We start from the raw sequence: 12727 nt of genomic DNA on the forward strand, positions 1-12727 counted from the left end.
GGGGGTCCCCCAGAGGTGCCCCTGTCTTTGGGTGTCCAGAGCTGTCCCCATCCCTGCGCCCAAGTGTGTCTGAAGGGGGAGGGGAAATTGGGGTGCCCCCTAAAATAGTGCAGGGGGGGTCTGAGGGATGCGGGGGGGGGGGGTGCCCTCCTTTGTGGGTGCAATTTGGGGGGTACTGGGGATGCCCCTGTCCCTGGGTGCAGCACAGGGGGGTGGCAGGGGGGTCCTTGTCGCTGGGTGCAGCACTGGGGGGTGGCAGGGGGTGCAGCACAGGGGGGTGCCAGGTGTAGGGGTGCAGGGACCCTTCCGAGAAGTGTCCCCAGCCTCTCCCACACCACAGGAGGGTGCCGGGGGGGTCCCCGTCCCCGCAGCAGCACAGAAGGTGCAGTGAGGGGGGTAGGGGGGTGCGGTGTCCCCAGAGGGAATCCGGGGGGCGTTTGGGGTGTCCCCTTAGAGGGGCTGTTTCCCCACTGAGTGACCGGGAGGGTCTTTGTGTCTCCAGGAGGAATTGGGGTGTCCGGGGGGGCTGTTTGAGTGTCTAGGGGGTGTTTGTGTTCCCGGTGCTGCAGGGGGGGTTGTGGCCGGGGGGTGCACTGGGGGAGGTGTTCCCGTCCCCGGAGTGTGCCCGGGGCTCTGGGGCGTCCCGGGGGGCTGTTTGCGTGCCCGGGGGGGAGGGGGAGGGGGGTCGGTGTCCTCCGAGGTGGGGGGGGCTGTGTCCCCGGTGGGTGTCCGGGGGGGTGTTTGTGCCTCGGGGGGGTGTTGGTGACCCGGGGCGGGGGTGTTTGTGTCCCCGGCGGGGTGTCCCGGTGCCGGGGCGCGGCGGGGAGGTGTCCGCGGGCCGGGGGCGGGGGGGGGCGGGGCCGCGGCCGCGCCGATAAAGGCGGCGGGGGCGGGGGCGGCGCGTCCCCCCCCGGCGGCGGCGGAGCGGCGCGGAGCGGAGCGGGCGGCGGTGCGGGCTGCGGTACCACCAGCAGCGGCGGCTCTGCGGGGCCGCGCCGGTGAGCGCCGCCGGGGGCTGGGGGGGGTCAGGCCGCGGTCCGGGGGGGCCGCAGCCGCCTGAGCTCCGCTCCTCTCCCCGCAGGTCTCGGCCACCCCCCGGACTCCCCTCCGGCTCTGCCCGTCCCTCCGCCTCCCTCCCCCCCATCCCCCTTTTTTATTTTTTGTTTTGCCGCCCCCCCCTCATTTCTCCCAGCAACGCCGCCCCCCGCCCCCCCCCGCAGCAAGATGGTGCAGAAGAAATCAGAGATCCCGGGATTCCACCGCTCCTTCAAGGTAAGGGGGTGCTCCCCGCCCCCATGGGGATGCCCGAGGGGCTCCTGGTTCGGGGTGCGCCCGCATCGCGCATCCCCTGCCCGGGAACGGAGGGGGCCCGGCCGCTTCCTGCCCCACCCCCGACACCCCCAAACTGAGGAGCTCCGGGAGCGCTGGCACCCGAACCGAGCAGGGGGACCCCCCTGACCCCCGTCCCGGAGGCCGCGGTGCTGCTGGGGTTGGGTCGGTGTCTCGGTGGGCGCTGGGATGCTGCGGCTCCCGCTGGGATCCCCGGGGCTGGGGGGGCTGCACTTCCCCCCGCCCGGCTGCGCCCCTCTGGCCTGCTCCGGCCGATGTGGGGGTGTCTGGGGGGTCTCAGGGCTCCCCGGGCCCGGGGGCACCGTGCGAGGGGCCGGTCCCGCAGCGCCGCCCGCCCGGGGTGCGCTGGGCACCCCCAGCCCGGGCCCGTCCCCCCCCCCGTCCCCCCTGCCGCTGTCACCTCGGGCTTTGCGGCGGGGGGGTCTCTGTGCTGCCGCCCCTTTCGGTTCCCCCCCTCCCGAGCCGCTTCCCGGCTGTGGGTTGGGGGGGTCCTTTGTTCCGTTTCGCTCCAGCTCCGGGGTGCGGGGGACTCCCCCCATCCCGCCCCCTCATTGCAGGTACCCCCGCTTCTGCTCGGCTGGTCTCTGCCCGGGGTTTGTGTCCCCCCGCGGTGGCCGGGGCTGGTGGCGGGGGGGGACACCTCGGTTGTGCTGATGGAGCCGGTGCGCAGCCTCCCATCCCCCAGACCTTTGTGTGGCAGTGCTGCGGCAGCTGGCAGGGCCCCCTTCCCCCCTGTTGCCCCCCAGTGTCCCCCGTGTTTCCCCTGCCTCCCCGTTCTCCCCGTACCTCTCCCGGCGGCCCCGGCCCCCCCGGTCCTGCCGGGGCTCGTCCCGGGGGGCAGCAGCTGCGGGGCGATGCTGCGCTCCCCAAATCCGGGCATTGAAGGGGAGGAAAGCTGGCAAAATGCAGCACAGGAGAGTTTTGGCCCCGGAGATCCGGAGTGGTGCTTGGTGGGGGGTGTTCCTGGTGTGAACTCCCCCCCCCGTTCCGGCCGGGGACCCCCGTTCCCCCCAGGCCGCAGTAAACAGGCGCGTTCTGGGTGTTTCTGGCGGTGGCCGGGGTTGGCCGTGCTGGGCTGGCAGCCGGCCCGGGCACCGGGCGGGTTTGGGAACGCCGCTGGAGCTGCCACCTCCACCCAAACAGATTTCATAATCCTGGGGAGGATGGGGCCCTGTGGCCCCGAGCGCTGGCCCGGCCCAGGGGTGGCCCGGGGCAGCAGGAGCAGAGGGTCCCCGTGTCCCCGCGGGTGCCGCCGCGGTTCAGCACAGCGGGAAGGAGCAGATCCCGTGCCCTCCGTGCATCCCGGGCTGCAGGAGGGTTTGGAGTGAGGCCTGAGCCTGCCGGGTCAGGGCTGTCCTGCAGCCTGCTGGACACGATGTCCACTGGAGCAGGGCAGAGCAGGCTCCAGCCACCGTGACCTTGCAGGGAGCTGGGAGGACACGGAGGGGTGGCTCTGGAGCCTGTCTTGCCCTGTGGCTTCTCTTCCTCCCCCTCCTACCTCACTGTGGTTCAGGTTTGGGTGGAGATTTGGGGCTGGGTTCGTGTGGGCAGCTTCGTTCCCTCTCATCATCCCCTGTGTGCTGGCCTGGGGCTGGCTGGAGAAGCGACCCTGCAGCACTGTCCCCATCAGGAGATGTGGTCAAAGCCTTCCTCCTCCTCATCCCCTGGCTCTCCCTGGAGCTCTGCTGTGTCCCACCATGAGCTGGTGTCCTATGTCATGGGGCAGTGAGCAGAATGTGTCCCGGGAGCCGGAGCGTGCTGTGCTGTGTCTGTGCTGGGCTCAGGGTGGCAGCCAGTGGTGGCTGATCCTGCAGCTGCCACCTCACTGCTGCTCTTGACTCCCACAGGGGCAAAACCCTTTCGACCTGGAGTTCGACCAGTCCAACCACCTGGAGCCCGTTTTCAACTTCGAGTGCCCGCCCCGTCCCGGTGAGTGTGGCTGCCTCCCCATGGGGCTCCTCCCATCCTTCCCTGGGATTTTGGCCCTGAAGGGATTGTGGGCGCAGCCCTGGCGGTGCTGGGGGAGCTGTGGGGGGACAGGGATGGCTGACCCTGCTGGCTTTGCCATGGCCCAGACATGCCTTCAAGTCAACCCATCGACATCCCCGACGCCAAGAAAAGGAACAAGAAGAAGAAGCGCTGCAGAGCCACCGACAGCTTCTCCGGCAGGTTCGAAGGTGAGCGGGGCTGCTCAGGGACCCCGGGGCTTCCCCCTGGCCTGGGGCAGGGCTGGGCCCTTCTGGTGTCCCCACAGGGTGGTGAGGCTGCAGCTCAGGTGACTTCTCCCTTTCCAGATGTTTACCAGCTGCAGGAGGAGGTGCTGGGAGAAGGGGCCCACGCCAGAGTCCAGTCCTGCGTGAACCTCATCACCAACAAGGAGTACGCGGTGAAGGTAAAGCTCCACTGCTGGCTGCAGACCTGCCCCCCCCCACCCCCTGCCTCAGTTTCCATTGCTGCTCTCCACATCTGGGGCTCTCCCAGCTCCCAGGACCATCTGGTGCTGGCTCAGGACTGGGCTGTGATGGTGGCACACTGACCTCTGCCACCAACCAACTTGGGGTTCTTGGTTGCCCCCCCATATCCACGCTCCTCTCTCTGCCAATGAGGGAGTGCCAGAGACTAAATTAATCATTGGAATGGGGCTGGGGACTTGGGGCAGGTAGGGCATGTGGTGCTGGCAGGATGGTCACCTCCTGCTCACCCCAGGGATGTCTCTCATGCGGGTGCTGGAGGGGTTTGGGGTGAGCCAGCTGCTTTTGGGGTCAGGGGTGGTGCTGCCATGGCACTGCACCCCACAACCTGAGCCATGGCACAGGGGCTCTGGGGTGGGCCCTGTGTCAAAGTGCAGCTGAACACCGAGGGAGCTGTGCCTCCCCCATCCCTCTGCGGGGACCTTTGGGTGCCCCAGAGGGGAAGCTGAGGCAGCAGGGAGGGCTGTAGTGGTGGGTGCTCCGTGTGCCCCAAAGGGCAGTGCGAGCACCATCTGCCCCTCCCGTTTGGGGTGTCCCCTGTCCATCCCGCGGTGCCAGCGCCCAGTGGGGCACAGGGCCCGTGGCAGGCCGGGCTCGGCATCACGTGGAGCGGCGCTGGCCCCGGCCCCGGAGGAGCGGCTTGGCACCGCGGCTGCCGCTTGGCACCGGCCCCGGAACAGCCTGTTCTGCTGCCCCCGCGCCGGGCTCCGCTCCCGCCCCGGCCCCCACTGCTGGGGGCGGGGGGCAGGGGCCCGGCCCCGCCCTGAGCCTGCCCCTCTTCCCCTCCAGATCATCGAGAAGCGCCTGGGACACATCCGGAGCAGGGTTTTCCGGGAGGTGGAGATGCTCTATCAGTGCCAGGGACACAGGTATGGTGGGGCAGCGCTGCAGCCCCACTGTGGGCATGGGAAGGGGGCTGACACCGGGCTGATGGTGTGTCTGTGTGTGTGTCTGTGTGTGTGTGGGCACAACCAGGCCACCCTCTGCCTCCCCTTGGCCCCACTGGCCCAGTGGAGCATCCACAGGGGATGTTCAGTGGTTTGCCATGACAACGGGATCTCTGTGGCCAAGCTGAGCTGAGCCCCTGATGCTGTGGCGGCTCTGTGCATGTGCAGGAGGGTTGTGTGTGTTGGGGTTGTGTGTTTTGGGGGTCTGAGTGCGTGTTTTGGGGGGGCTCTGTGTGTGCAGGACTATGTGTGTGTTTTGGGGGGCTGTGTGCATGTTTTGGGGGGCTGTGTGTGTGTAGGGGGCTATGTTGGGGCTGTGTGCGTGTTTTGGGGGGCTGTGTTGGGGAGCTGTGTGCAGGTGTGTTTTGGGGGGCTGTGTGTGTTGGGGGACTGTGTGTGTGTTTTGGGGGGCTGTGTGTGTGCAGGGGGCTGTTTTGGGGGGCTGTGTGTGTGCAGGGGGCTGTGTTGGGGGGCTGTGTGTGTGTGTTGGGGGGCTGTGTGTGTGCAGGGCTGTGTGTGTGCAGGGGGCTGTGTTGGGGGGCTGTGTGTGTGTTTTGGGGGGCTGTGTTGGGTGGCTGTGTGTGTGTGTTGGGGGGCTGTGTGTGTGTGTTGGGGGGCTGTGTGCAGGGCTGTGTGTGTGCAGGGCTGTGTGCTAAGTGGGCCAGTGAGCCAGGAGGGGCTGGGAGCAATTAGAGAGGAGCAGAGCCGGGTGCTGCAAGCCCCTCTCCCCCCTGGAATGCAGCCAGGGGGGCCCTGGCCGTGTGGTTTCAATCACTGCAAGCCCAGTTTTCCCATCCCATGTCCCTCCCAGGGTCCTCTACTGGGTTGGGGGTGTGGGGGGACCCCAGGAGGTGTTTTGGGGGAGCCCAGGAGGTGTTTTGGGGGATGCTGGGCTGATGCCATGGTCCCTGCAGAAACGTCCTGGAGCTGATTGAGTTCTTCGAGGAGGAGGAGAGGTTTTACCTGGTGTTTGAGAAGATGAGGGGAGGTGAGTATGGCCCCGGGGCAGGGGGAGCTGGGGTGCCAGGACCCCCAGGAGCCCCAGCTCTGCTCTCACCTGGCCACAGGCTCCATCCTGACCCACATCCACCGGAGACGCCACTTCAACGAGCTGGAGGCCAGCGTGGTGGTGCAGGATATCGCCAGTGCCCTGCACTTCCTGCACAACAAAGGTGAGCTGGGGCTCCCCAGGTGCCACTGAGGACACCCTGGGGTGTGCTGGGCCCTCTGGGAGGTGTCACTGCCTCCCCCCATCCCCCTCCCCAGGGGACAGTGCTCATCCCAGCTCACAGGGTCAGGCCCAGCTGCATCACAAGACCTTTTGTGGTGCAGATCCTGTTCCTCCAGTTTGGTTGGGATTCGGGGCCAGCAGCAAATTTTGCCTTTTGCTAGGGTGCAGGCAGTGGTTTGGGGTGGGAAGGGAGGGGTTTCTGTGCCACCCCCAGACTTTACACTACAGCAGTCTTGTAGGAGGGGGATTTTTACCCTCATTGGCTCTTTTGCCCCCAGGGATTGCACACAGGGATCTGAAACCAGAAAATATCCTGTGTGAGAGCCCGGACCAGGTGAGCGGGGAGCAGCCAGGGTGGGTGCAGGGTGTGCTGCCTGGGGGGGCTGGCACAGTGGGGTGATTTCTGGGGTGGGGGATGTGTGAGGGTCCTGCCAGGGACACGCACACCCTCCATATGCCACAGCACAGCATGGTGTGAAGCATGACACAACCTGGCATTGAGCAGCTGTGGTCTGAGAGCAGGGTTGTGGTCCCCGGGGGGGCTACCAGCTGTGGTTCCTGGAGGATGCCAGGGGGTCACCGACCACTCCTTCTCCCTCTCCCCAGGTCTCCCCAGTGAAGATCTGTGACTTTGACCTGGGAAGTGGCATCAAACTGAATGGCGACTGCTCCCCCATCTCCACTCCAGAGCTGCTCACCCCGGTAAGCGTGCGAGCCCCCCACATTTTGGGGGGGGGGGTTCTGTCGCCGGGGACCCCCCCGCAGGCTCAGGGCAGTGTGTGACACCCCCTGCTCGCCGCTGCTGTCGCGGGTGCTGCGTGTCCCCCGTCCCCCCCGCTGCGGCGGGGAGATGCGGTTACATAATGCGGGGGGGCCGGGGGGGCTGGCGCGGAGCCCGGGCTGCCCTGAGCCTTAGCAACAGCCCGAGCGGCTGCGCCGAGCCTGGGGCACAACTGGGTCAGCACCGGGCTGGGGGCGAGCCACGGGGGCCGAGCGCGGGGTGCGGGGCAGGGGGACACCCCCAGGGCTCCCCGCTGTCCCTGTGTCGCACAGATCCGTGTCCTGCACAGAGCCCCGCTCCCCTTATCGCCGGCCGCGGGGTATCGCACCGTGCAGCGTGTCCCGAGTTTTTGGGGGTGCGGACGTGCCGGGGAGGGCAGAGCCGAGCCCGTGTGGGGTGCAGGACACCCCGGGCCCCTCCTTCCCGCAGTCCGCCCTCCTCCAGGGCGGATCCGAGCTCGGAGCTGTCTCCAGCTCCCCATTGGGGGCCGCTGCATCTCCCGGGGTCGGGGCTGGCGAGGGGGGGAATTGTTTTCCTGGGTTTGTTTTCCTGCGGTGCCGTCAGCGCTGGGGCTGCAGCGGCCCCTCGTCAGGAGGCCTCTCTCGTTACGGGGCGATTATCTGCTGGCTGCAGCTCTTTTCTGCCCTGGTCACGGGGCTGTGTGGGCTGCGGGTCATGTGCTGGAAAGCCCCAGAGTCCCTGGAGCGATAGGGGAATGGGGCCGCTGGCTCTGCTGGCGCTGCCGCTCCCTGCACCGGGGTTAACTCCTGCCGCCCCGGATCGTGCGCGGCAGCTGCGCCTGTGCCGGGCCCGGGAGCGGCGGGGAACGGGCAGGGTCGGGCCGGGGAACGGCCCGGGGAACGGGCACTGTCGGCCAGGGGAACGGACGGGGAAAAGGGCACGGGAACAGACGGGGGAACAGCCCGGGGAACGGGCACTGTCGGCCAGGGGAACAGCCCGGGGAACGGGCACTGTTGGCCACGGGAATGGATGGGGGAAAGGGCACGGGAACAGCCCGGGGAACGGGCACAGCAGGCTCATCCCATCGTGTCCTGTGGCCGCTGGGGCTGCCCCGCTGAACTGGTTGGGTTGCTGTAGGTCCGGCTGTTCCGCACTGTAGGGGTTGCACCCTTTAGAGTTTTTTTGTTTTTGGTTTTTTTTTCCTTCGGGCGGCAGAGAGACGGGTCTGTGGCATTCTCTGTGGTGGAAACCCAGTGGATGATGTGGTGGGGGCAAACCTGGGGAGCAGCAGTGTCTGCACCTTCCTTTCAGAGGTGCAGCCCCAGGAATCTGGCAGGGCCCTCCCAGCCCGCCCTGCCCCATCGGTCTCCACCCTTCGGGGCTCACCCCGCCTGTCCCCGCAGTGTGGCTCGGCCGAGTACATGGCCCCAGAGGTGGTGGAAGCCTTCAACGAGGAGGCCTCCATCTACGACAAGCGCTGTGACCTGTGGAGCCTGGGTGTCATCCTGTACATCATGCTGAGTGGGTACCCTCCCTTTGTGGGCCACTGCGGCTCCGACTGCGGCTGGGACCGGGGCGAGGCGTGCCACACCTGCCAGGTGCGTGGGGACCCAGCAGCGCCCAAACCCAGCCCCTGTTTGCTGCTGCGCTCCTAGCTGAGCCCCTGTTGTTTGTGCCCCTGCTCAGAACATGCTCTTTGAGAGCATCCAGGAGGGGAAGTATGAGTTTCCTGACAAGGACTGGGCACACATCTCCTTTGGAGCCAAAGACCTCATTTCCAAGCTGCTGGTGAGAGATGCCAAGAAGCGGCTCAGCGCAGCCCAGGTCCTGGAGCACCCCTGGGTGCAGGGGGTGAGTGTTGCTGTCCCCTCCCCGCTCTCTGCTCCCGAAAGCCGGGGTGGGGAACACCTTTGTGCACATCCTGGCTCTGACTGGCTGTGTTTTGTTGCAGTGTGCTCCAGATAACACCCTGCCAACCCCCATCATTCTGCAGAGGTGAGTGTGGGTTGCTCTGGGACTCTCCCCAGCCCCCTGAATCCTGACTGCACTCCTCAGCACTATTGTGCATTCCTTCTGCTTTTGGGGGGCTCTGCCATGACTCTGCATCTGGGCAGCCCTGCTGCTGTGGGTTTGGGACATATTTTTGGTGTCTGAGCAGTCTGGCATGACCAGCATGTGAGGAGGGACACCCAGATATTTGACCCCGACCTCCCTGCAGCCCCCCACACCCCCCTGAGCCCGTCCCTCCCCTGCAGGAACAGCAGTGCCAAAGAGCTCACCTCCTTTGCTGCTGAGGCCATCGCTGTCAACCGCCAGCTGACCCGGCACGACGAGGACGAGGAGGAAGAGGTGGAGGAGGAAGCACGACCCATCATCATCAAAGCTACCTCACGGGCCATGCAGCTCTCCCCCCCCCTCCGAGTCCAAGCTGGCCAAGCGGCGGCAGAAGAGCAGCCTGGCCAAGGCAGTGGCCTCTGGGCAGCACCTGGTGGCCCCGCTGGTCCTGGTGGCCGACCAAGCCTGAGCGGTGCCCCTCGCACCTGCTGTACCCCCTGTTCCCCTTCTCCTCCTTTCTTTCTTCCCCTTCCCCCCCCGACCCCACCGTTTCTGGCTAGTGACAAGATCAGGACTCGTCCCTGTGGCTGGTTTCCAAGGTTTTGCTGATCTTGTAGGTCTGCGGGTGGGAGGGTTTGTTTAAAATATTTTTTTTCTTTCTTTTTTTTTTTTTTTTAAAGGTATTAAATCAAGTGTGAGGTTGCTTCACCCAGGGCACACTCAAGGACATCTGACAGACACACAGACTTTTGTTTCCTGGCTCTTGGTTTCTCCTCTGACATTTTCCCCCCCTCCCTGACACCAAAGGACTCCTTGTATCCGCGGCTGCTTTGACGATTTCAGCTCATTTCATACTGTGAACAAAAGACCCTCGGTCGTGTTTTCAACAACAGGAGTTGAGTTTTAACCTCGTCCCTCCCCTCAGAGCTGCAGGTTTCTCTCTGATGTTGGGGTAGATCCCACAAAAGCCCCTTCCTGGGGGTCCTGTGCTCGGGGGTGTCCCAGCTCTGCTCCAGGGGGACACAGTGGGAACTGTGCAGGGAACTGCTTGGGCTGGGGAGAGACGGTGCCAGCAAGGGAACAGCGCCCAACCCACTCTCTCTCCTCAGCATCCTGCTTCCAGAATAAGCTATTCACCTCTCATTTTCTTTTTGCCCCCTTTTTTTTTTTTTTTTTTTTTTTCCATTTTTAATTACTGTTGGTTTTAAACTGCCAGCTGTGCTTCTCTACAGGGCATGGAGAAGTGTCTTCCCTTCCTCCCACGCTCTGGCTGGCGGCTCCCCAGGGAATGCATGGGCATCCAGGGCTGTGCTCTTGTGCCAGGTCAGGTGTTGCACCCTGGGTTTTGGAAGGGCTGGTGCCCTTGGGGAGGTGCAAGGGGGATGAGGTGTTCAGGGTGGCCAGAGCAGCCAGAAACACTCTGGGAACTGTGCTCTGTGGAAAGCAAGGACCCCCTTAAAGAGCACTGGGACCTGCTGCAGGACAGTGAGACCTGCCATGGCTTTGGGCTGGCCCCGAGGCTGTCGTGGCAGGAGGGTCAGGGGGGCACAGAGGGTGCCCAATGCCCCAGGGGTGCCAGTGGGTGAGCAGCCAGGCTGGTGACAGCATCCAAAGACCAGGGAACAGGGGAACAGCCTGGGGACAGCTCGGGATGTGGGGCTGGAAGGGTTGGGGCCAGGGCAGCAGGGTTGCAGCAGTCAGAGAGTGCTGGTGTGTGTGGCATTGTCCTTTCCTTGGAGTTTGCTTCGGGGTGGGAAGGACTCGGGATGCTGAGTTGTGGTGAGGCCCTTGGCTGGTTTCTGAGTCTGTCCCTGCCCGTGCTTGGGGCCATCCTGGCCTCCAGCTGCCCCCAATGCCTCCAGATCCTCCTGACACCCCCTGCTCCCTGCCACAGGCACTGCTTTGGGTTGTGCCACCAAGCTGCACCCGCTGCCAGTCCCCATCCTGCTGTGAGGGCAGTGCCCCCTTCATAGCCACCTCCTGTCCTTCCCACTCAGTGCTTTGAGCTTTATATTTTGCAAAAGCAGCCTCGGCCCATCATGTGTACAGGTGAGGGTTTGGGAGCTCTGAGCTGGGGAACAGACTTCCCTGGGTCTTCAGCTGAAGACAGTCGCTGTCTCTGGAAAAAAAAAAAGAAAGTTCTCCTTTTTATTTTAAGACTGCTGACAGCAATACTATGCAATATATGTTGTTTTTTGTTTCAGGGAGGTGTGTGTGAGTTACCTTGGGAGATGATGATCTCGGGTGTTGATGGAGTTTTTAGGGCAGGGGCCATCTTCTCACCCTTCCCAGCCTTTCTGCTGACCCAGGGGGGTTGGGGAGGGTGACTCCATCCCCATCCACCCCCCAAAACTGTCTCGCACTTGCGATCTCCCTCTCCCCCATGTGTCCCCGGTCCCGCCCTGCCGGGTGGGGAGGAACAAGGCAGTGGTGAGGGGAGTGTCCCCCGCAGGCACCGGGACACCCTGGAGAGGCCTCCTTTAACAGAAAGAAAAAAAATCCATCTTGATTGTACATTGTTACTTTTTATAGCTTATTTTGTTTTATCAGTTGTAGATAATTCCTTGTTGTCTTATATTAAGAAATACTTGAATGATGTACAGTACGCGATGCCTTGAGCTGGTATTGTGAAGCTATTGTTGATGCTGCACGCCGCAGCCTTTTTTTAAAAAACAAAGCAAATCATGGGAAGGGGATGGCAGGGGGATGTCTCCAAAATTGATCTGTCCCCCGTGCTGCTTTTGTTGGCAAACTGAGTTTCCCCTTTTCCCCCATGAATAAGAGCGATCTCTTTTATATCTGTATATATATAAGTACACCACGCACTCTGGGGAAGGCCTGGGTGACCTGCCTGTGTCCCATGGGTGTCCTTGGCCAGGGATGTGCAGCCAGAAGATGCTGTGGGAGTTTGTGGGAGTTGGAGGATGTGCTGGGAGCATCCAAGCTCGGCCTGGGCTGGGCTTCACATTTTGGGTGGGGTTTGGCTTGGACCCGGCGCTCCTGGTGTGGTACTCGGGGGTGTGATCCATGGCCATGTGCATTGCTAGAGAATCTTTAAATGCCTCCAGAGCTGGGGATCGACTGGAAAGCCTCCAGCCTGGCTTGTGGCAGTGCTGGGCAGCCACAGGTGCCCCAACAGGGCAGGGATGGCTGGGACACCCTTGTGCCAGGGCTGCAGGTCCCCTGCCCGCTGCCAGCAGCTCTCCCGGGGCGGTTTCCAGACAGATGCTCCAGCACCAGCGACCCCCTCTCACCATCCCCTTCTATCTCCTCTTCTCTTTCCAAACTTTTCCCCCCCATAGAGCATCTATCTTGGAAACCAACTTCAAAAAAAAATTTTTTTTTTTTTTTAAGCTGGAAATGTTAAGTGTTTTCACTTCCTCTCCTTCCCCCCCCACCCTTCTCCAGCCAACTAACTCGACTTAGAACTGGTTAGAAATGTTTACTGTGAAGCTAACTCTTTTTTATCAAACCAGGAGAAACTTTCTCCACTTTACAATTGATGAAGACTGCCAAAGCTGGTTCAACAAGAGTCACGTTAACGCACTGTTGGTTTGTGCAACAGCAGCCTCTGCTTGGGGGCTGGCTGGGAAATAAAAATGAAAATATAAAAAAAAAAAAAAAGACAAAAAACAAAAACAAAAAAGAAAAAAAACCACACAAAAAGAAGCACTTTACTGTATGTACCAGGTGACCTGATACAGCTGAATTGAAGTTTTCCTTTATAACAATTGTTGATGCCAGAATTTTGTATTCTGTTTTGTAAGAATTTAATAAAAATGCATTGAGACCTACATGGTGGGCAGGTGGCTGTGGCAGGTGTGGCAAGTTGGGGGTGGGGGGGATTGGGCAAGTTGGGAAGGTGGGTGGCACTCCATCCAGGGGCTCCTCCCCCCATCATCCTTCCCAACTTTCACTTGTTCCTTGCCAG

The 12727-nt window shown here is 63.0% G+C and overlaps 1 protein-coding gene across 1 annotated transcript; it reads left to right on the plus strand.

The window, feature by feature from the left end:
* The first annotated feature begins 873 nt into the window (after positions 1–873).
* Positions 874–12590, plus strand: MKNK2 (MAPK interacting serine/threonine kinase 2). The gene is given in 15 exon segments (XM_079328581.1): positions 874–998; positions 1082–1272; positions 3198–3279; positions 3426–3527; positions 3645–3742; positions 4611–4690; positions 5683–5756; positions 5836–5940; positions 6278–6333; positions 6606–6701; positions 8145–8339; positions 8428–8592; positions 8693–8736; positions 8997–9150; positions 9152–12590. Coding segments are annotated over 14 exon segments (1413 nt in total). The 5' UTR covers positions 874–998; positions 1082–1224; the 3' UTR covers positions 9266–12590.
* Positions 12591–12727: the final 137 nt, after the last annotated feature.

Source organism: Erithacus rubecula, assembly GCF_903797595.1.
Source record: "Erithacus rubecula genome assembly, chromosome: 28".
Taxonomy (NCBI): domain Eukaryota; kingdom Metazoa; phylum Chordata; class Aves; order Passeriformes; family Muscicapidae; genus Erithacus; species Erithacus rubecula.